Source organism: Onychomys torridus, chromosome 19 (assembly GCF_903995425.1).
Source record: "Onychomys torridus chromosome 19, mOncTor1.1, whole genome shotgun sequence".
Classification (NCBI taxonomy): Eukaryota; Metazoa; Chordata; class Mammalia; order Rodentia; family Cricetidae; genus Onychomys; species Onychomys torridus.
The window spans coordinates 63663222-63686375 of record NC_050461.1 but is presented as its reverse complement, the minus strand read 5'-3'; the positions used below and the strand labels follow the sequence as shown (position 1 = coordinate 63686375).

General features: G+C 37.8%; 1 protein-coding gene across 1 annotated transcript in view; it reads left to right on the top strand.

Annotated features, from left to right (window-relative positions):
* LOC118570490 (vomeronasal type-2 receptor 116-like) overlaps positions 1-23154 on the top strand; it is a 54939-nt gene that overhangs the window by 18985 nt on the left and 12800 nt on the right. The window contains exons 2-4 of the mRNA XM_036169019.1: positions 7257-7548; positions 7892-8701; positions 10206-10433. Coding sequence (XP_036024912.1) covers positions 7257-7548; positions 7892-8701; positions 10206-10433 — 1330 coding nt within the window. The remainder of the gene's footprint in view (positions 1-7256; positions 7549-7891; positions 8702-10205; positions 10434-23154) is intronic.

Genomic DNA, 23154 nt, shown 5'->3' with positions numbered 1-23154 from the left:
CATGGTGGCTGCAGACTTTGGGAAGTACTTGCTTACCTGCTACTGCTAAGCTGACAAAGCTATACTTAGCCTAGCTGGCAATATCATCAGAGATCTGAGAATAAATTATAGCAGAAAGTATAATCCAAATGGCCCATGTATCGATTAAAATGACAGAGACAAGTCCATTAACTAGATGGTTATGTCAGGCTCCAGTGATCTCCATGACACTGGTGGCAGAGGTAGCAGGACAGCATCAGTCTTTGGCTGCCAGGTCCAGCAGGTGAGAGGCTTTCTTGTGGAGGAGAGATATGGAAAGTACTAATTACTTTGTCCAGGTGTGGTGGGACAATCAACTCTTTAGTATCCCACATGCCCACAGTTTGGCTGGGTACTTACAGCAGATGCTGGATTGTTGCCATCTTTTCCAATGCTTAACATTACCACAATCCAGGTGGAGACTTATTAGTGTCCTGTAATTTTCTTGGGAGACCTCAGGGTAACTGCCAGCATCTGGGAGTCTCTGTCATGGTAAGCCTTTTCCATTAAACTACCCTAATTTTCATCAGAGAGCCTTCATCCAGTAACTGTTGAAAGTAGACACAGAGATCCACAAACAAGCACTGGGCCAAGCCCTGGGAGTCCAGTTGTAGATAGAGAGGAGGGATTTTATGAGCAAGTGGGTCAAGATAATGATGGAGAAACCCACAGAGATAGCTGACCTGAGCTAGTGGGACCTCATAGACTCCAGATTGACAGCTAGGAAACCTGCATGGGACTTACCGAGGCCTTCTGCATGTGGTTGACAGTTATGTAGCTTGGTCTGTTTGTGTGGCCCCTAGCAGTGAGTTCAGAACCTTCCCCTGGCACTTGAAGCTGGCTGTTTGGAACCTATTTCGCATGCTGCCTCATCTTGATATGCCATGTTTTGTGGACTCCCATGGCAGGCAAGAACCTTTCTAAATGAAGGAGTAGAAGGGAGGTAGAGGGAGGAATTGGAAAAAGAAGAGAGAGGGGAATCTGGTATGCAAGATAAATGATAAATTTTAATAAAAAAAAACATTTTAAATTCCATATTCAGCATATCTGTGACAAGTATAAGGACCATAATCTATTAAGTATATCTGAGCTAAACAAAACCAGGCTTAACCTTGAAAATATACCTAATATGACTACAAGTTTTATTATTATAGATAATTAACTACAAATATGTATTTAACTATACATTACATTTTTAAATGAGCTGCACAGGTATAATACCCAAAACATTATAACAAAAATAACCTCGAATTTGTATCAATATACAAAAATCTATACCAATGAGAAATATTTGAGACTAGTAGTTGTTCTTTTAGTTTAAAACTAGATTCAAGACTCTATCCTTTCCTATACCCCCACTTCTTAGAAAAAAGATCTCTGAATCTAATCTCCTTTGTTTATTTTCCTCCCTGACCATGACCAATAACATCTTGTAACCAGGCCCCCTAAACAATGACAAATATCCACCAAATGTCCAAAATCCAACCACCCTACCTCTTGCTAATGTTGGCTTCATGTTTTCTAGACTACTTCCAGTTATCTGGGGGTGACAGCACATCTTGGCAACCCTTAAATAATTAGACTAATGATCAAGTCCTGGGAGAGTTCATCATAACAAAACTCTTAAGAGAATTCTGTAACCAACAAGATGGGTACCAAATATAGTCACATTTTGCTTATTATACTTACAGTTTATAATAAGTTATTAGCTTTCATAAAACTAAAACATGTGGGGTAGGAAATGATGGAGTCTAGAGGCTAGCATTGCCCTTGACAAGTTAATAGCACCACAGACATATGTTCATTGAGGGGCCATACATTTTTCTTTTGCCAGAATTAAGGAGAATGACTCCCTTTATATAAATCAGAAAATTTTCTCAAACCCCTGAGGGAATGGAGACTTTTGTCTTAATGCCCACATTTGGGAAAAGGACTTTACAACTTTATTTCTGTTAAGTCTGAGCTTTAAAAAATAGCATTTTCTGAAACTGAAGTTCTTTTTATTATTAAAATAAAACTTATAACCCATAGAAAGAGTCCACAGTGAGGGAGAAATTTCCTCATCCTTCTATATTACATCATTACAGAATACAACAGTTTATTTTATGACTCAGTTTATCAAAATAACTTAAGCTTAACAAAGTTAGAAAAAACAAGGAAGCTAGACATACATTCTTAAGTATAAACAGACCTTAGGTAAGAAAGACATTCTCTGAGCCAGTGGTTCCCAATACTTTGACCAATCAAAACAGTTGCCCAAGTTGTAGTGACTCCCAAACCACAAAATCATTACTGTTCCTATTTCACAACTGCAGTTTTGTCAGAATAATGACTCATAACCTGAGAAGCTGCTCCAAGCATTTTGCCAGACTGCATTGACTTGGTGCATCATAAGATAAGAATATCACGTTTTCTAGTGTTTAGAATTTGGTACTACTCCCTTTGGACTTAATTTTAACATTTTACTTATTTTAAGTTCAAATATTATTAATGTAAATTTTATAAACAAAATATCCCATAATCATAAATTTAAATATTTTTAGATCTGTTCCTTTAAAAATGTCCATTTTTAATTTACATTTTGTAGAAAACTTGCATTTCTTCTTTAAAAAAGTTTGAAATCTCTCAATTGTGAGTTCCCACAACATCAGAAATAAACTACACTTTTTACTTTGAGAAGGTGAAAACAGGACATAAGCACAATCTGCTTAAAGCCAAATCATACTCCAATAGGGTGAATATTCTATAACTCAAAAACCTGAGAATCACTCATAATTCTTTGAGTTTTCTCTTTTTGGCCCCATCCTAATCAACAAATACATAACCTGCCTTCTAGACCTCAGTCTACTCCATTTCATTAAGTTTGTAGCTTCTGGTGAATATCAGCATTTCCAAAACTGTTAAGGTACACCATTGCCATTGGGCTCTCTTTAGGTACCCTAGCCCTGCCTAATATTTGCAAAATTATTTTCCCATGATCCCCTCATGTATTTAAAACCATCACCTGCATGACTCATAAGTTGTAAAGTTTCCAGAACAAGGTATATTCTTGCATATGAAAACATGGAGGTGCAGTTTTAATACCTTATTAAACAAATATTGTTTTTAATTCCTATGTTTCATAAACCCAGTTTTCACAATAGGACAGAAATTATCATACAAAATTCACTCTATTCCAAAATATCTTGGAGACTTGTTGGATCCTTAGTGGCCTCATACCACGTGGTCACCTTTAATCAAAATAGCAGTGAAGTAAAATAACATCTGTCTTCCTAATCCCATCCAAAATAACTGACAATCATGTGATTGCACAAAGATGGTGAAGTGACATGACATTTGCCCTCTCCAACCACAGCACAGATGGCTGCTAGACACTTGGCTGCCCAAAGATGGTGAAGTTGCATATCTACTGTCTCCAACCCTAGCCAAGAGGGCTGCCAGACACATGACTGCCCAAAGAAGGTGCAATCACTTGAATCCACCTCTAACGTTATCAAAGACAGTAATCTGCCTTAAAGCTGCCAAACTAAGGAGTAATCTAAAAAGGAATCATGCCCAAGGTTTCTTTAAAATTACCCAGGCATAGATGTTTAACTATCAACTCCCAGTGTCACTAGTTTTAACTTTTCTTCAGATTTTACAAATGATTAACCATAACCAACAAAATAAACTTATAAATCTTGGGGTACATAAAGTTCACACAAACCCAGTCAAATTTTTGGGCTATTCTGCTTTTTTCTTCTTTTCCCTGTCACTGTGACAAATGGCCCATACTGACATAGGACATATATGAAACTTATAAGTATGCTTGGGTCTAGAGAAAAGAGATCTATAAACCAAAATTAGAGCCAACTATCAAATAAAATAGAAATAGAACAAAACAATTTTTATGTTATCTACACCAAAACAAAAGTCAAACTCCTGTAAATCTGAATCCAGTGGACAGAGGACTCAGAGACAAATTCTGAGCTCCTGCCATAAATATAGCCATGACAGCAGTGGTGACTGGTTGCTGTTGGCAGCACAGACAAAAATCTATCAAACCTATACCTATCTCAGCTTCATGCTGGCAATAAAACTTATAGACACACCAGAAAATACAAACAAAACTTTCCAACAACACATGGAGACACAACTCTTGAGAGAAATAGACAGCTAAACTTTCCAACAACACTTACAGACACACCAGAAGGCAGAGAGACAAAACTTTCCAAAGAGACAAACAGAACTCTCCCCAACCAGAACCAGAACCGGATGTACAAGTTGCATTTAGCTATATGCCCAGGATGGGAGAATATTGGAGTATTGGGGTATGGGGTATTGGGTCCCATTGAATCCTGTCCATGTCCCAGATAGGATTCCCACAAAACAGAACCAAACTACGATTCACCAGGAGGCATCCATTGATGTTTGCTGCTTTTCTCAGAATAGCAGTTCACATTGATAATCTGCAAACTGAAGGCATTATTGGAGCCTTAGAACATCTCAAGGCACATGTCTTCTGAAGCAGCCCCTTAGGCCCAGAGTTCTGGAGTGAAGGACCAGCTTTAAAATTTGGGTAGGTGGTATGAATCTAGCTGGTAGCCTCCAGAAAATGTTAACCCACCGATAGAGAATAAGAGAATGACTTATGCCCAATTAGAAGCAAACTATAATTAAATACTATACAGGTAGATGGGCTTTTGCCAGGTCCATAGTCAGGTTACTGGAAAATGACCCAGAATCATGTATGGCAATGGTTTCAGAAGGAAAACCCATACTACAATGTATTTCCCATCAGGTCCAATCAGGGGTAAGTACATATCAGGACTATTTCTTGTCTATGTACCTCCCACCCACATGTGATCAAGAACATCCAGTGTTGTTGGGACAAACAAACTTGTTAAGGGGAGTGAAAATGTGTGGCTTGTTATTTCCCATAAATAATAGCCCCCAGCTCATTTTCTAGGACTTTCCCTTCAGGTTGTCCTCTCTCTTGTGCTCACACCCATAACATCTATGCACCTACACACACACACACACACACACACACACACACACACACACACACTCACACACACACACACACTCACACACACACTCATACACACACAAAGGCACACAACACGTCCAATCACTCATGATACATACAAATCCCTATATACCCAGAAAGATTTAAAAAAATAATTTAGAAAAGACAAGTTGAGAGAGATGACCTAAATATATTTGGTGTTATACTATAAAATATTATCTTAGAAAATAGGTGGCTAAAACAAGACTACTCTGTTTGGGGCTGGAGAGATAAAGTAGTTAAAAGCACTTTCTGCCATAAGAACACTGAGTTTCAATTCGTCATTTCTATAAGGCAGCTCACAACCAGCTGTACCTCCATTTCCAGGATGCCAGCATCCTCCTCTGTCTTTCACTAACATAATATATCTGATGCATATCACTCATGCAGGCAAAAAAATAAACCTTAAATCTGAAACAAATACAGGGTTCTCATAATTGAAGTGGCTGAAAGACCATCCAACCAAAAGGAGATTTAATAACTCTAAGGGCCTTTCTTGACTTAGAGCAGAATTATATTCCTTCAAGTAATACATGGAAGACAAATAAAGTAAGCTCCTTGAAGCATTTTATTGAGATTGTTTCTGCTGGAGAGAGGGTTCAGAAGCCCAGGTTCAGTTCTCATCATCCACGAGACAGCTTACAACCTTTTCTAGGTCCAGTTCCAAGGAATATACCTTGTTTTTGCCTGCTGCTAGCATGCATGTATATGTTACAGTGGTATACATGTAGATAAAACTGCTGTATATATAAAACAAACAAAATGAATTCATGAAAATAAAACAATAATGAGTATTACACCAAAAGCTCTTACTTAGACTACAATATGTAGAATGCCCATTCTAATTCCAGGTATTCATGGGAATATGCTAAAACATGATTTAGAAACACATGTAATTTTGCATATGAAATTTGTCTTTATTATTTTTTCTTAAAAAATTATTCTTCTAACATATATTATGTCCTGACTGCAGTCATCTCCTCTCCTCCAGCCCCACCTCCTGGCTCCTTCCATCTACTCCTCCTCTGTTTTCCTTCAGACAAGAGCAGGTCTCCTGAGGATATTAACCAAACATGGCATATCAAGTTACAATAAGACTAGGAATATTGTTCCTACTAAATCTGGACAAGGCAACCTAGTAAGAGAAAATGGGGCCTCCAAAGGAGGCCAAAGGGTCAGGCAGCCTGCTTCCACTCTTCCAAGTCTGACAAGAAGATTAAGCTATGGAACCATAACATATGAGAAGAGGACCTAGGTCAGATCAGACTCAGGCAGGCTTCATGATTGTCAGGCCAGGTTAGTTGATTTTTGGAGATTTTTGTGGTGTATTTGACCCTCTCATTCCAACAACGCTTCTTCCCTCTCTTCTGCGGGATTTCTCAAGCCCTGCTTCATGTTTGACTGTGGGTGTCTGCATCTGTTTCCATCAGTTGCTGGATAAAGCATATCTGATGACAATTGGGCTAGACACAAGTCTATGAGTACAGAAGGATATCTTAAGCATCATTGCATTGACTTTTTTGACAGTCTTGTCTGGTTCTATCCTAGGTCTCTGGGCTATACAGCCTCTAGGTCCTGCCACTCCAGGCAGTGTATTGGTTCTCTCTCATGTTATGGGTATCAACTGGACTAGTCATTGGTTGGTCATTCCCACAATATCTGTGCCACATTTACCACAGCACATATTATAGGTAGGAAAAATTGTAGACTGAGGGTTTTGTAGCTGGACTAGTACCTTCATCAGTCCAGTGGAGGCTCAGACTCTATATCTCCCATACTATGTGTTTTAGCTTGGGTCAACTCACAAATTTTGGGGGTCTCCATTGCACTAGGCTTCTACCTTACACTCCAAATGCCTCCCAATCGCAGTTTCCTATCCCAGTATTCTCTTCATGCATCTTCATTTCACCTGATTCCTCCTGTTTCTGTCCCCACTCACTCCCAGTCAACCCATAATATCTATTTTATTTCTGCTTCCCAGAGAGATTCATGGATTCCCCCTGAGCCCTCCTAGTTATTTACCCCTTCTGGATCATGGATTATTGCATGTTTGTTTACTTTAGAGCTAATGTCCATGTGTGAGTATATCTTAGAAACACAGACATTTAAACTAGAAAGATAATTGCATTAAATCCACACTTGTGTGATATATGTATTCCTCCTGTGTATTTTTATGCCATCTATGCAGGTATAATTTTAAGAACTACCAGTTTGTTCTGGCCCTGGTTTTTGCCATTGAGGAGATCAACAGGAACCCCTATCTTTTACCCAACACATCTCTAGGATTTTATTTTCGTAATGTACCATATGCTGAAAGGGACATACTTGAGAATGCCTTTATTTGGATAACAGGTATAAAAGACTACATTGCTAATTACAACTGTAGAAAGAAGAGCAAGTCAGCTGCTGTACTTACAGGAACAGCATTGGCAGCATCTGCCCAAGTTGGGACACTGATGCAACTCTACAAAACACCACAGGTGAGGAAGGGTGTTGTGTGGAACAGGGATCTTGGTATGCCTTGTAGACATTTCAGAAATCTCAAAGAAAAGGAAAGACACTTACAGTATTCAACTACCAAAGTACTCAGTGATATATCCATATTTTTATTGCTCACAATGGAAAGGAAAGTGTGGTCCAGACAAGGAGGCTTAACAAAGCCGTTGACTTGTCAGTAATTTTCTGGAAACCTTACTCAGAGTTATGCCACTAAAGCAGAATGCATCCATCTTCACACTGATCATCCCCTTCTGTTAACTCAGGACTGAGATGGTGTCTATTCCATCATTGTTTCTATTGTGTCCAATTCTGTTTTCTCTTCAGCTTACTTTTGGACCTTTTGATCCTATCTTGGATGACAGAAGACAGTTTTACTCTCTCTACCAGATGGCCCCAAAGGATACATCTATATCACTTGCTCTTGTTGCTTTGATGCTTCATTTCAAGTGGTCCTGGGTTGGTCTGATTCTCCCAGATGACCATAAAGGGACTCATATTGTGTCAGAATTGAGAAGAGAATTGGAGATTAATAGAATCTGCATAGCTTTTGTTAAAATGATTCCAGGTACCTGGACTTCACTTTCCAATAAATTCTGGAAAAATCTGGGGGAGATCCAAAATTTATCAGCCAATGTGATAATCATTTATGGAGATACTTATTCTCTACAAGGTTTAATGAGAAACATTGGGCAACTGTTAATGACAGGGAAAGTGTGGGTCTTGAATGCTCAGTGGGATTATATCAACCATGCTGATTATTTCCTTTTAGACTCATTCCACGGCAGTCTTATTTTTTCACAGCACCTTGGGGAGAGTTTTGAGTTTACAAATTTTATCAGAACAGTTAATCCTTACAAATACCCAAAAGACAATTACCTTCCTAAGATATGGTTTTTGTTCTTTAAATGTGCTTTTTCTGAGATTGATTGTCATCTTTTGGAGAACTGTCATCCCAATGCTTCTTTGGATTTATTGCCTAGACACATTTTTGACATTGTAATGAGTGAAGAGAGCTACAATATATACAATGCTGTGTATACTGTGGCCCACAGTCTTCATAAGATGAGTCTTCAGCAAGTAGAAATACAACAATACACAAATGGGAAACCACAAATGGAATTTTTTCCCTGGCAGGTAATTTCATTTCCATTGTTTAGGTGATTCTTAGATATGTTCTTAATAGCCACATGGGATTTTGTCTGCCTATAAATTGATGCTGACCATTAGGATAGTATCCCTAATACATCTGGTGCAAGTGGAAAGGAGGAAATTAGCTTAGTCAATTTTAAGTTTGCTTAAAGAGCCTGATCATCTTCTCATGGCAAGAGATTTAATGAGAAACAATATGAATTCCCGCAAATTGTTCTCAAAATAAAGTAGAGAAAATCACAGACTCTTAATGGTTTGGTAGCAATGATAACTACCGCAATGATTTTATATCTAAAGACCACATTTACACAATCATTGGATCTAAAAGTCCTCAATTTCCACACTGAAGTTCTGAATATATTTTGCAAGGAAATAAGTGTGACTAGTTTTCAAGCAAGTCTACAATTGACTCAATAAATACATACTGATCACTTACCTGACTTTGGTTCAGCATTTTCTCTTAAAGTGGACTGACCTTCATGAGCCAATCATAAAGTTATTCCTGTATCAATAAGGCCAATACCCGATCACTTCAAAGCACATTCAACCACAGCTGGAATTCCTCTAACCCTGATTAATAGGAGCCTGAGAGCTTCTTTTTGGGTCAACATTTGGAACTTTGTCAGACGCTTTGACCTCAGAATGCTAGAATTTTTATTCTTGAGAACTTAGACATTCCTGGTTTTAAAAAAAGCTGACTGGCCAGGCAGTGGTGATGCAAGCCTTTAATCCCAGTGCTCGAGAGGCAGAGGCAGGCAGATCTTTGTGAGTTTGAGGCCAGCCTGGGTTACCGAGTGAGTTCCAGGAATGGCGCAAAGCTACACAAAGAAACCTTGTCTCAAAAAAAAAAAAAAAAAAAAAAAAAAGCTGACTGACCTTTTGAGGAAGAATAGCATTTGACTCAACCAACTTTTTATTGGCTCAAACTCACTAATATCTACATTGGTATCTGTCTTAGGATTTCTATTGTTGTAAAAAGACACTATGGCCATGACAACTCCAATAATGTAAAATATTTGGTTGAGGCTGGCTTATAATTTCAGAGGTTTAGTCCATTATCATCATGGCAAGAGGTATGGTACCATGGAAGCAAAGAGTACTGGAGAAGGAACTGAGAGATTTACATCTTGATCCTCAAGCAGCAGCAGGAAACTGCCACACTAGGTCTGTTGAGTATGTGAGACCTCAAAGCTCACCTCCACAGGGACAAACTTCATTCAGTACCGCCACCCCTACTGAAACAAGACCACATCTCCTACTAGTGCCATAACCTCATGAGGTTATGGGGGTCATTCATATTTCACCATCCCAGTACCACATGTCAAATAAAAGATTTAAAACCATGAGAGGCTTTTGATAGAAACAGGTTTGTTTTACCCCTAGGATCCACTTGAACATAGGTACATGCATCTCTTTCAGTGTAGCTTTAACACATATTTATGCATCTGTTTCAATTTAACTTTAATATAGGTTCCTGCATCTCTTCCAGCTGCACCCTTTCTTGAGGAAAGTTCATGCAAACAATCATGTGGGAGGACATCTGGATGCAGATTGGAAGCAGAAATTAGGTCCAGACTATGATATATTCAATTTTTGGAATTTTCCAAAGGGTCTTGGACTAAAGGTGAAAGTAGGAACCTTTTCCTCTAATGCTCCCCTGGGACAACAGTTATCTTTAACTGAGCAGATGATAAGATGGCCTATAAGCTTTACAAAGGTGGGTTGTAATTTATCTCAATTCTTTCAACTTACCTTACTAAGAACATTATTTTCCTGGAGATAATGATTCTTTGATGGCCACTCATATCTACCACTATACAAAGGAAAAGAAGGATTGCCGCAGAACCACTACTAAAGTACAGAATTTTCTAACTCCCTAATTCTGATCAATGGACCCAATCACTTTCTTTCTTTTTTTTTTTTCCTTTTTCAGAACTAGAGACTTTTTCTCATATAATTTATCTTGATACTGGTTTCCCCTCTTCGACTCCTTCCAATTTCTTCATACCCCACAATCAATCTGGATTCACCCACGTTCAGTTTCTTATTAGAAAGGAAATAGGATTCTAAGATATAATCATGAAATAAAAGAAAAAGTCAAGTGATTAAACCAAACTAACACACTGTAATTGGATAAAACAAACAGGAAAGAAAAGAGAACAAGAAAAAGCAAAAGAAACAGATATAGATGCAGACTCCCATTCACTCAGACACTCGAGAACACCCTAAAATATTAAATAGAGAGCCATTATATATCTTTGCAAAGGACTTGAAAGGTTAAAAGAGAAAAATTTATATATATATATATATATATATATATATATATATATATATATGTATAAAAATTAAAAATAAGATTAAAAGAAGAGAAAAGCCCTGACACCTGACATGACATTATGTAACAAGGAACATCCAAAAAGGTGTTTGAGTTCTTTTTCTGTTGTTCATCTACTGCTGGGAATGCATACAACAATTCAGAGTAGTTTGTTTCAACCAGTGAAATTACAATAGAGAAAGAGAAGTTTTCACTGGAAAGAAGTTGTCAATTGCATATAGCTTTTGGGCTAGGGATGAGGTCATGTTTCCACTTCTCCTTTCAGCTCTAGGACCTCATCTGGTACAGCTGTATTTCCAAGGCCTGAGCATGCTATCTCAAGCCCTGTGATTTCAGATGTGTTTTGATCACCTTGATGTAGTGGGCCTTGTTTCTTTGGTGTCTCCCAATACCTTTGGTTCTTACATTTTTTTCACTTTCTCTTCCACATGATTACCTGAGTCCTGATGGGAGGTATTTTACAGAGACATTCTATCTATACTTGATTGTTGCAAGGTCTCTCTCTGAATATCATCAGGTTGTGGTTCCCTGTATTTGTTTCCATCAGCTTCAGGGAGAAAATTCTCTGAAGATGGTTGAACAAAAGCACTGATTTATGGGTATAGCAGAAATTAGGAATCATTTATTGCTAGATTGTTGTAGAACAGTAGTATTTGGTTTTACCTTAGGGCCCTATCCAACCTAGTCTCAGATTCTTAATCAGTCAAGAAGTTTTAGGAAGGACTTCCATTTCATGGTGTGGGGATTAAGTCAAATGAGGTACTGGTTGGACACTTTCAGGGTTTTATAACACCATTGTAATAGCAGATCTTGTAGGCATGACAGTATTATAGATCAAAGGGGTTTCTGGCTGGTTTGATACTTACTTTTCCTCATTTGGTAGAATACAGAATACTTTACATTCCAAAGACTAGTATTCAGGAGTGGAGTGAAAGCTGTAAAGTAGACACTCCCTAGATTTTAAATATTTGAAGAGTGTGGTAGTGTTATCAGAGCAAAGGAACCTTGCTGTCAGTTTGTAGAGAGCAGCCAATAGTATTGTCAAAACTCTAGTTTGGGGGGGAGGGAGATTCCCATGGGACCCCTTTGGTCAACACCTCAGTTTGAAGTAATCTAATCCCAGTACTGGTAGCTTCATTTGGTGCCAAGAGATGTTCATTGAGGGTCTGTCTCCTTCATTATTTGATGATGTTACTTAGATCCTCTACACACACACACACACACCACACACACACACACACACACACACACACACACACACACACACACACAAACACACACACACACACTTCATATATATATAAAGCTTCTATTGTAATAGGTTTCCATACTATCCTTCATTTAATTTAGCTATCTCTCCTGTCTTCCTACTCTTATTTCCCTGTTCCCTCCTCATTCCCACTTGATTTTTTCTCTAGCCTCTTTCATCCCTGCGGAACTATTTTTTCTATTTCCCTTTCCTAGGGAGATCTATCACTCCTAGTCCCTCATGCAATACATAAGCCTTGAGGTTCTATGGATTCTATCTTGGATATAGTTATTTAACAGGCAATATCCACATATAAGGGAATATAGACAATATTAGTACATTCAGATGAAGCAGGCTCCCTCCTGCATCAAGAATGAGCAAGGTGTGCCACCATAGGTTAATAGGCTCCAGAAAGCAAGCTCATTGTTTAGCTATATTGCACTATTTTTATTTTTTGTGAAGCTGAAAATTGTCCTTTCAATATCTTTGAAGAATTGTGTTGGAATTTTGATGCTAATTGCTTGAAATCTGTAGATTTCGTTTGGTAGGATGGTCATTGTTTCTATACTAATCCTAATGATGCATGAGAATATGATGTCCTTTTCAATACCTCAAAGTTTTAAATAATACAAGCCTTTCCATTGCTTGAATAGATTTACCACCAAGATATTTTATAATATTTGAGGCTATTGTGAAATGTATTAGTCCCTGGTTTCTTTCTTAGTCTCTGTCATTTGTATATAGGAGGGCTACAGGTTTTTGTTACAAAAGTTTGTATGAAGTTACTTTGCTCAAAACTTTTCTCAGCTATCGAAAACATTCCACTGGAATTGTCTGGGTACTTTAAGTATACTGTCATATCGTATGCAAATAAGAATTCTTTGACTTCTTCCTTTTCCATTTTCATATCTTCTTAGTAAACTTCCTGTGTATGGAGAATGTGGACAACTTTGTCTTGTTCTTGATTTTAGTGGAGTTACTAGATATTTCTCTCCATTTAAGTTAATGTTGGCTATAGGCTTGCTCTAAACTGTTATTTTTATGTTGAGGAATGTCCTCTGTACCCTTAATCTTGCCAAGAAATTTATCATGAAGTCTTGGATCTTGTGGAAGATCTTTTCTGTGTTTAATGAGATGATCATACAGTTTTCCTCAGTCTGTGTATATGATAGATTTATAGATTTATACATGTTTACCATTTACATATGTTTCTCTGGTGTGAAACCTTCTTGATCATGGTAGATGATTTTTTTGACGTGTTCTTGCATTCTTTTTTGGCAAATATTTTATTGAGAATTTGTGGATCATCATTTCTAAGAAAAATTGGTCTGTAATCTCTCTTTGTTGGATCCATATATGGCATGAATATCATTGTAAGTATACCCCCACAAATTGAATTTGCAAAGTATCTTCTGTTTGTATTTCGAGGAATAAGTTGCAGACTTTTGGCATTAACTCTTCTATAAAAGTTTGATATAATCTTACACTAAAACTAACTGGTCCTGGGCTTTTACATGTTGGGATACTATTGATGACTGTTTCAATTTTACTCTAGTTTATAGGCCTGTGAAAATGGCTTATCTGATCTTGATTTTACTTGGATAATTTGGGAGTATCAAAAATGATTAATTCATTTCAGATTACTGGTATGGGGGAATGGAGACTTTGAAAGTATACTCATGTTTATCTTTATTTCCTCAGCGTTTGTTGTTCTATCTCCCTTTTGATTTCTAATTTTGTTAATGTAGATTCACTGCCTGTGAGTTAATTTGTAAAATTATTTCTGAATCTTATTGATATTTTCTAAGAGACAGCTCTTTCATTCATTTTTTAATACTTTTTCTGTTTTGATATCTGCCATGAGTTTGTCTTTCTTGCCATTATTCCTTTTGAGTGTGATTTCTTCTTTTTGTTTTAGAGCTTTCAATTATAATGTTAAATTACTAATGTGAATCTCCCAAGATTTTTTGTGTAGATACTTAGGGCTTTGCACTTGATTCCTTGAACTGCCTCAACTGTGTCCTATGTGTTTGGGTGTGTTGAATATTCATTTTTGTTCAGTTATGTAAGTTGTTTGTAATTACTTTCTTGACCAGTCATTCATTCCATAGTAAGATGTTCAATTTCAAAAAGTTCTTAAGTTTTCTGGGATTTTATTCTGATATTGGTCATTTTTAGCTTTAATCTGTGTGGGTCAAAAAGGATGAAGTTTATTTCAGTATCTTGTGTCTGCTAAGACTTGCTTTGTGTCAGAATAAGTGTTCATATTTTGAGAAAGCTCCAGGAGGTGTTGAGAAGTCATAATCTTTTTTGTTTAGGTGAAATGTTGTGTAAATATCTGCCAGGCTCATTTAATTCATCACAGAAGACAGCTCCAGAATTCCTTTGTTAAATTTTTATTTTTTTTTCTTGTTCATTTGTTTTTTGTTTTGTTTGTTTGGTTTGGTTTGGTTTGGTGAAAGAGGGTCATTGAAGTCTCCCACTATCAGGATATGAAGGTCAGTATGTGATTTAAGTTGTTGAAGTGTTTCTTTTATAAACTTAGGTGGCCTTATGTTTGGGACATAGATATTAAGAATTGCAGTGTCTTCTTGGTGATTTTTCTATTCATGAGTAAGTAGTGTCCTTCCCTATCTTGTTTGAAGACATCTTGTTCCAGTTTTGGTTTGAAGTCTACTTTGACAGACATTAAAATGGGCATACTAGGCTACTACTCCAGTCCAGTTTTTTAATTATGTAAAAAATATTTATTTTACATATCAACCACATAACCCACCTGTCAACCCTCCACCTGCTCCTCCCCACCCTTCCCTCACAAATCCACCTCTCCATACCCAACTCTAAAAAGGTAAGTCCTCCCATGGGGAGTCAGGAAAATCTGGAACATTCAGTTGTGGCAGGCTCCCGCCTGCATCAACAGTGAGCAAGGTGTGCCACTATAGGTAATGGGCTCCAGAAAGCCAGCTCATGCACCAGAGATAGATAACAATCACACTGCCAGGGGCCCCTCAAACAGACCAAGCTTCAAAACTGTCTCCCCTATGCAGAGGGCCTACTCTGGCCAGCATGTTTCACAACTGCTGATCATGAGTTCTTACCAGCTTGGTTCATAAGAAACAGATTTCCCCATCATGATCTAGACTGCTAGCTCATAAAATCTATCTTCCCTCTCCTTGACTGGACTTCTGGAGCTCAGCCTGGTGCTTGGTTGTGGATCACCACATCTGCTGCCATAAGTTACTGGATGAAGGCTCTATGATGACAGTTACATAGTCACCAACTGATGACCATTGTAGGCCAATTCAGGCACACTCTCCACTATTCCTCATAGTCTAAACTGGGGAAATCCTTGTGGAATCATGGGAAATTCCATAGCACCAGGTTTCTCCCTTACCCTGTAATGCCTCCCTCTATCCAGATATCTATTTCATTGCTCTTCTACTCAATTCCACATCCCATTCCATCTTGTTCTCATCCCCTATACTCTCCCCTTTCCTGCTCTCCTCATTCACTGATAGAGATCTTATCTTTTCCCCAAATCCAAGGTGATCCATGTATCCCTCTTAGGGTATCTTTGTTTTCTAGCTTCTCTGGAACTGTGGGTGATAGTCTGATTATCCTTTGTTTACCTCGAGTATCAACTTATGTGTGAGTACATACCATGCTTGTTTTACTGGGTCTTGGTTACCTCACTCAGGATGATACTTTCTAGTTCCATCTATTTATCTAATTTCATGAAGTCCTTGTTTTTCTAGCTAGCAGGGAGGGCCCTAGGAAGCACACATGAATTGCCCAGTAAAGAAGAAATAAATGAGTTCTCCAAGAGCAAACCTGGGGTAAGGGGTGTGGGGTAATGGAGGGCAAGGGAAGGGGGATGAAAACATAGGGAAACAAAAGGTTCAAGCTGGAACAGGGACAGAGTGGGAGAGCAGGAAAGAGATAGCATCATAAATGAAGTCATTATGGAAATAAGAGAAAACACTGTGCTAGATAAGTTCCCCAGAATCCACAAGGATGACCCCACTTTAGACTACTGGCAATAGTCAAAAGTGTGCCTGAGCTGGCCAATTCTGGTGATCAGATGGCTGAATACCTTAACTGCCATCCTAGAGCCCTCATCCAGTGACTGATGGAAGCAGATGCAGGGATCCATGACCCAGTTACAGGCCAAGTTCCAGGAGTCCAATCGATGAGAGAAAGGAGGGCTTCTATAAGGGACATCGAGATCATGAAGGGAAAATGTACAGAGACGGACAGCCACATTAGTGGAAATGCATGAACTGTGCACCAGTAGCTGAGGAGGCCCCATGGTACTGGACTAGGCCATCTAGAGTGGCGAGAGAGTTGTATAGCTTTAATTGCTTAGGGGGCCCCCAGGCAGTGGGATTGTGACCCATCCCTTGTGCATGAGCTGGCTTTTTGAACTTACTGCCTATTAAAGGACACTTTGCACAACCTTGGTGCAGGGAGGAGGGGCTTAGATCTGCCTCAACTGAATGTACCAGGCTCTGCTTACACCCCATGGAGACTTTGCCTTGGAGAAGGTGAGAGTGCGGGGTGGGGCTGGGGTTCTTGGGGACAGGAAGACGGAGGAGAGGGGAATCTGTCGTTGGAATGTAAAATGAATAGAAAACTTCTTAATAATAAAAAAGAAAAGGTATTGGATTTGTCAAAAATTTTTAAGCATCTAATAAAATGATCATGTAGTTTTTTCTTGCAGTTTATTTATATTATGGATTACACTGACAGGTTTTCCTGTGTTGAACCATGTCTGCATCTCTGGCATGAAGCCTACTTGATCATGGTGCACATTTTTTTTATGTATTCTTGGGTTCGGTTTGCCAGTATTTTATTGAGTATTTTTGCAACAATGTTCATGAGGGAGCCTGGTCTGCAATTCTCTTTCTTTGTTGCATACCAGGGTAACTGTAGCCTCATAAAAAGAGTTTGTCAATGTACCTTCTTTTTGTTTTGTATGGAAGAATTTGAGGAGTGCTGGTATTACTGCTTCTTTGAAATTCTGGTAGAATTCTGTACTGAAACCATTTAGCCATGGGCTTTTTTTTTTTCTTCTTCTTCTTCTTCTTCTTTTTTTTTTTTTTTTTTTGGTTGGGAGGCTTTTTTTGAGATTTGAAAAGTTTAATGCATGGTCTCTGCATCACAGAGAAGAGGAGATATGCTCACAGGAAACAGAAAATATATAAGGCAATCTGTTACGAGATTCAGCGATTTAAATTTACAGACCCATAGCCTCATTTTAATTGTAAGTTACATAATTGTATTTTCATTAAATGAGAGGTGATTCTTTCTAAATCACTTCTTAGAACAGCTACTTAGTCTGAGAAAGTTCATGTCCAGTTGGGAAGTTTTTAATGACTGCTTCTATTTCCTTAGGAGTTTCAGATGTATTTAAATTGTCTGATCTTGATTTAATTTTGGTATGTGGAACCTCTATAGAAAATTGTCCATTTCTTTCAGATTTTTTGAATTTTGTGCAGTACAGGTATTTGAAGTATGACCTGATGATTCTCTGGATATCCTCATTGTTAGTTGTTATATCTCCCTTTTCATTTCTGATTTTGTTAATTTAGATGTTCTGTCTTTGCCTTTTGGTTAGTTTGGATAAGGTTTTGTCTGTCTTGTTGATTTTCTCAAAGAACCAACCCTTTGTTTCATTGATTCTTTGTATAGTTCTCTTTGTTTCTGCTTTATTGATTTCATCTCTAAATATGATTATTTTCTGCTTTCTACTCCTTCTAGGTGAGTTTGCTACTTCTAGAGCTTTCAAGTGTGCTGTTAAGTCACTAGTGTGAGATTTCTCCAAATTCTTTATGTGGGCATTTAGAGCTATGAACTTTAATTTTAGTGCTGCTTTCATGGTGTCCAATAAGTTTGTGTATGTTGTGCATTCATTTTCATTGAACTGTAGGAAGTCTTTAATTTCTTTCATTATTTCTTCCTTGATTCAGTGGTGATTCTGTTGAGCATTCTGTAGTTTCCATGAGTTTGTAGGATTTCTGTAATTTGTATTGATGTTGAATTCTAACCTTAAGCCATAGTGATCTGATAAGATACAAGGGGTTGTTCCAATTTTTTTGTGTGTCTGGTGAGATTTACTTTTCGACCAAGTATGTGGTTAATTTTAGAGAAGGTTCCATGAAGGGCTGAGAAGAAGATATAGTCCATTGTGTTGGGGTGAAATGTGTCTATAGATGTCTATTAAGTCCATTTGAGTCACAATATCTACTACTTCCCATTTTTCTCTGTTAAGTTTCTGTCTGGCAGACCTGTCTATTGGTGAAAGTGGGTTGTTTTAGTCTCCCAATATTAGTGTGTGGGTTTGATGTTTGATTTATGCATTAGCAATATTTCTTTTACAAATTTGGGCGCCCCTGTATTTGGGGCATATATGTTCATAATCAAGACTTTATCTTGATGCATTTTCCCTGTGATGAATATGAAATGTCCTTCTCAATTCATTTGATTAATTTTACTTTGAAGTCTATTTTGATAGATATTAGTGTTGTTTGAATCTTAGATGGACTTTTAATTTAAAAAAAAAAAAACAGAGCCAGATATTAGGGTGAAAGCTGTGAGATCAGAGAAGCTGAACACCTAACCCCTAGTTCTTAACTATGAAATCCCCAGTCTAATGAGAATGAGTTCCTGTTTCCTCTTGCTCATATAGCTTTTTATGCCCTACCATATTACTTCCTGGGATTAAAGGCATGTGTGCTTCCTAAGCAAATGCATGAGCTCTCAAGTGCTGGGATTAAAGGTGTGTGCCACCACTGCCTGACCTCTATGTCTTATCCAGTGGCTGGCTCTGTCCTCTGATCCTCAGGCAAACTTTTTTAAGGTACACAACATATCACTCCATAATAGAGTAGTTATACCAGATATTTTCTTAGGTCCATTTGATTAGAAAATCTTTCCCAACCCTTCACTCTGAATGTCAGTCTTTTACATTGAAGTGTGTTTCTTATATGCAGCAAAATGACAGATCCTGTTTTTACATACAATCTGTTACCTTGTGTCTTTTTATAAGCAAATTGATTCCACTGATATTCAGGGGTATTAAGAACCAGTGATTGTGATTTTCTGTTATTTTTTTAGTGTGTATCTCTCTCTCTCTCTCTCTCTCTCTCTCTCTCTCTCTCTCTCTCTCTCTGTGTGTGTGTGTGTGTGTGTATTTCCCTTCTTTGGGATTTGTTGGTATGGGGTTACTTATTGCCTGTGTTTTTGTGGGTGCATCTAACTTCCTTAGATTGGGTTTTTTCTTCTAGTACTTTCTGTAGGTCTGGATTTGTGGATTGACATTGTTTAAATCTGGTTTTGTCATGGATTATCTTGTTTCCTCTCTCTTAGGTGATTGAGAGTTTTGCTGGGTATAATAGGCTGAGTTGGCATCCATGGTCTTTTAGTGTCTGTATAGCATCTGTACAGGACCTTCTGTCTTTCAGAGTCTCCACTGAGAACTCAGATGTTATTCTGATGGGTCTGCTTTTGTAAGTTACTTGGCCTTTTCCCATTAAACTCTTCATATTTTTTCTTCATTCTGTATATTTAGTGGTCTGATTATTATGTGCCGAGTAGACTTTTTTTTTTTTGGTCCAGTCTGTTTGGTGTTCTGTAAGCTTCTTGTATCTTCCTAGGTGTTTCCTTCTTTAGGTTGAGTAAGTTTTCTTCTATTACTTTGTTGAATATAATTTCTCTGCTTTTGAGCTGATATTCTTCTCTTTGCTCTATACTTATATTCTCTGTTTGTTCTTTTCATAGTGTCCCAGATTTCCTGGACATTTTGTATTATGACTTTTTGGTCTTTAGTGTTTCTTTAACTGATAAATCTATTTCCTCTATCATATCTTCAATTCCCAAGATTCTCTCTTTCATTTCCTGCATTCTGCTCTCATATGTATTTCCTGTTTGTTTATTCAGATTTTCTATTTCTAGCATTCCCTCAGTTTGTGTCTTATTTATTGCCTCTATTTCAGTTTTTCAAGTTTTGAACTGTTTCCTTCACCTGTTTGATTGCTTTTTCTTGTTTTTCTTGGCTTTCTTTAAGGGATTTCTTAATTTCTTCCAATTTTTTTCTTTGTGATTTCCTTAATTTCTTTAAGAAAAATTTTCATTTATTCTTTAAAGGCATCTATCATCTTTGTTGTTTTCTTGTGCTTTTTCTATGTTGGCATGTTCAGGTCTTGCTGTTGTAGAATCACTAGTTTCTTGTGGTGTCATATTGCTCTTTATGTTCAATTTATTCTTGCACTGGCTTCTACCCATCTCTTCCTCCAATCAATGCAAGTGGTGTTTGTATCAAAGGCAGCTGTGCTTGGTCCATTTGGATCTAGCAGGGTCTGTGTCTCAGGAAGAAGGTGCAGTCTTGGAGATGGGTGGGTTTGGGGAATGGAGTAGGGCTTGTAGATTACAGGGTCTGCTGGGGGCTAATCAGACCTGCCTTTGGGAGTCTTGCCTGTTGGCCTGCAGCTGGGCCTGCCAGTACATTTTCTTGGAATAACTTTTCTCAACTTGTCCCAAGTTATGTCTATCCTTGATGTTGTTATATTTATTGGATGAAGCACAGTAGATTCTGCTTTTACATCCATTCTTTTTATCGCTGTCTCTTTAATAGGGAAATGGGACCATTAATGTTGAATGTTGTCAATGAACAATTTTTGGTGATTCAAGTTATTTTTTTATTTATTTGGAGGTATGCTTGTCTGTGTGTATGAGCATATATCCCCTCTTTAGATTTTCTTCTCTGAGATTATTCACCTTTGTGTTTTCTTGGGGCTAAACTTGTAGTTCTGCTTCTAACATCATCTCTAGGGTTGTATCGATAAGTAAATATTTCCTAAACTTGATTTTATCATGGAAGTCTACATTTTCTTCATCTATTGTGGTTGAAATATTCACTGGATGTATGTTCTGGGTTGGCATATAGGATGTCTTTGTAGAATATATGTTCAGGACTTTCTGGGTTTTAATTTTTCCACTAAGAAGTCAGGTGAATTTCTAATACTTCTGATATTTTAAGTTATTTATTCCTTACCCCTGCAGTTTTTAATATTCGTTTTTATTCTGTGTTAAATGTTTGGGTTATTATATGCCAAGTAGACTTTCTTTTCTCATACAGTCTATTTGATTTTCTGTATGCTCCTTGTATCTTACTTGACCTTTTTTATTAGATTAGAGAATTTTTTCATATGGTTTGGTTGAAAATAATTTCTGTACATTTCATTCCTCTATCCCTAATATTCTTAGATTTGGTCTTTGCATGGTGGCTAAGATGTTCTGGATATTTTATGACAAGAGATTTTTAGATTTAACATTTTCTTCAATGTTTCCATATTTTTTCTATTCTGTCTTCAATCCCTGGAATTCTTTCTTCCATATATTGTATTCTAATGTTGAGGCTTGCCTCTTTGGTTTCCAGGTTTTTTTATTTCCACATTTGCCTAAATTTGGGTTTTCTTTATTGATTCTATCTCTATTCTAAGGTCTTGAAATATTTTCTTCATTGCTTTCCATTGTCTTATCACTTTGTGTGTTTTCATGTGTTACTTTAGTTTTAGTTAGATAATTTTCTCTTTAAGGCCTCTTTTATATCAATAAAGGATATTTAAGTCTTTGTCCCATGGTTCACCTATGTTGAAATTCTCAGGGCGTACTGTAATCCTACTGTAATAAATGTGCAAGGCTCTAGTAGAGACATATTGTTCTAACTATTATTGATAGTATTTTTATGTTGAAAAATAGGCATCTCTGTTTGGGATACTTGTAATTCTAGATGCTTGTAATTATTGTCTTTATTGCCTAAGTGATTCCTTTATTTCTGTTGCTTTTTCTGGTTTTTAGCAGGTTGTGATGGGAACTTCGTGTTTCCTGCTAAATATTTACTTTGAAATCCTGCTAGTTGTGGCCACTGGGGCTTCCAGGTAAAATGAGTTCCTTGGTATTGCTACTTGATATTTATGATAGAATGGACTAGGAAAGAGTGATGTTGGCAGATAGCAGGGGTTTCCACAAGGATGTGCTTAGTCCTGGAGAATCAGGGCAGAATATGGAGAGGCTTCACCAGACAATCTGCTATAAAGCTGGAGATGACACAGGGTGGGGGCTGTTATGCTAATAGGGTAGGAGGAAGAGAGAAGTTGTGAAGCTTGCCTATCTGGAAATGTGGCCTACTTACTTCTCAGACAGGCTTTTCTTACAGAGTTCCAGGGAACACCTGTTCCAGGGAGGCTGGGGTGACAGAGTGAGTAGGAAAGAATGTTGGGGCAGCTGATTTGCATTCTGCAGTGGACATGGGGGAAAAGAGGAGGTGTAGGCCCTATCAAGTTTTCTGCTGAAGATTTAGGAGTGCAGTTGGAGGGTTTTCTTTGAAGGATAGAAGGGAGAAGTGAAAATCCACAGTTAGACTATTGCTTTCCTGGCTGTAGTGACCTATAGTTTTCCAGGGAATGCCTGCTGGAGTTGGGTGCTGGAATATAGCAATGACACTGAGGAGATAAAATTGAAACGGAGGATCTGTAAGATCCACTTGAAGTGTTTCCAAGGGAGGGTAAGCCACCGCAGATGGTCTGCTCCAGAACAGAGGGTGAGACTGAGGTGTTAGAAGAGAGGTAGGAGACCTGAAGATCTGCTGTTTCATTACTGCATTCTTTGTCAGAGTGGCCTTGAAATATCCAGAGATCTACCATTAACTTTTCAATATGCTTCCAAATGTTCACTCTCCTGTTGGTAAGTTTTTGTCAACTTAACACAAGTTAGAGACACCTGGAAATAGAGAATCTCAATTCCAGAAATGCCACAGAGACCAATCCAGTTCAGACAGTTTTTCGGTTGAGATTC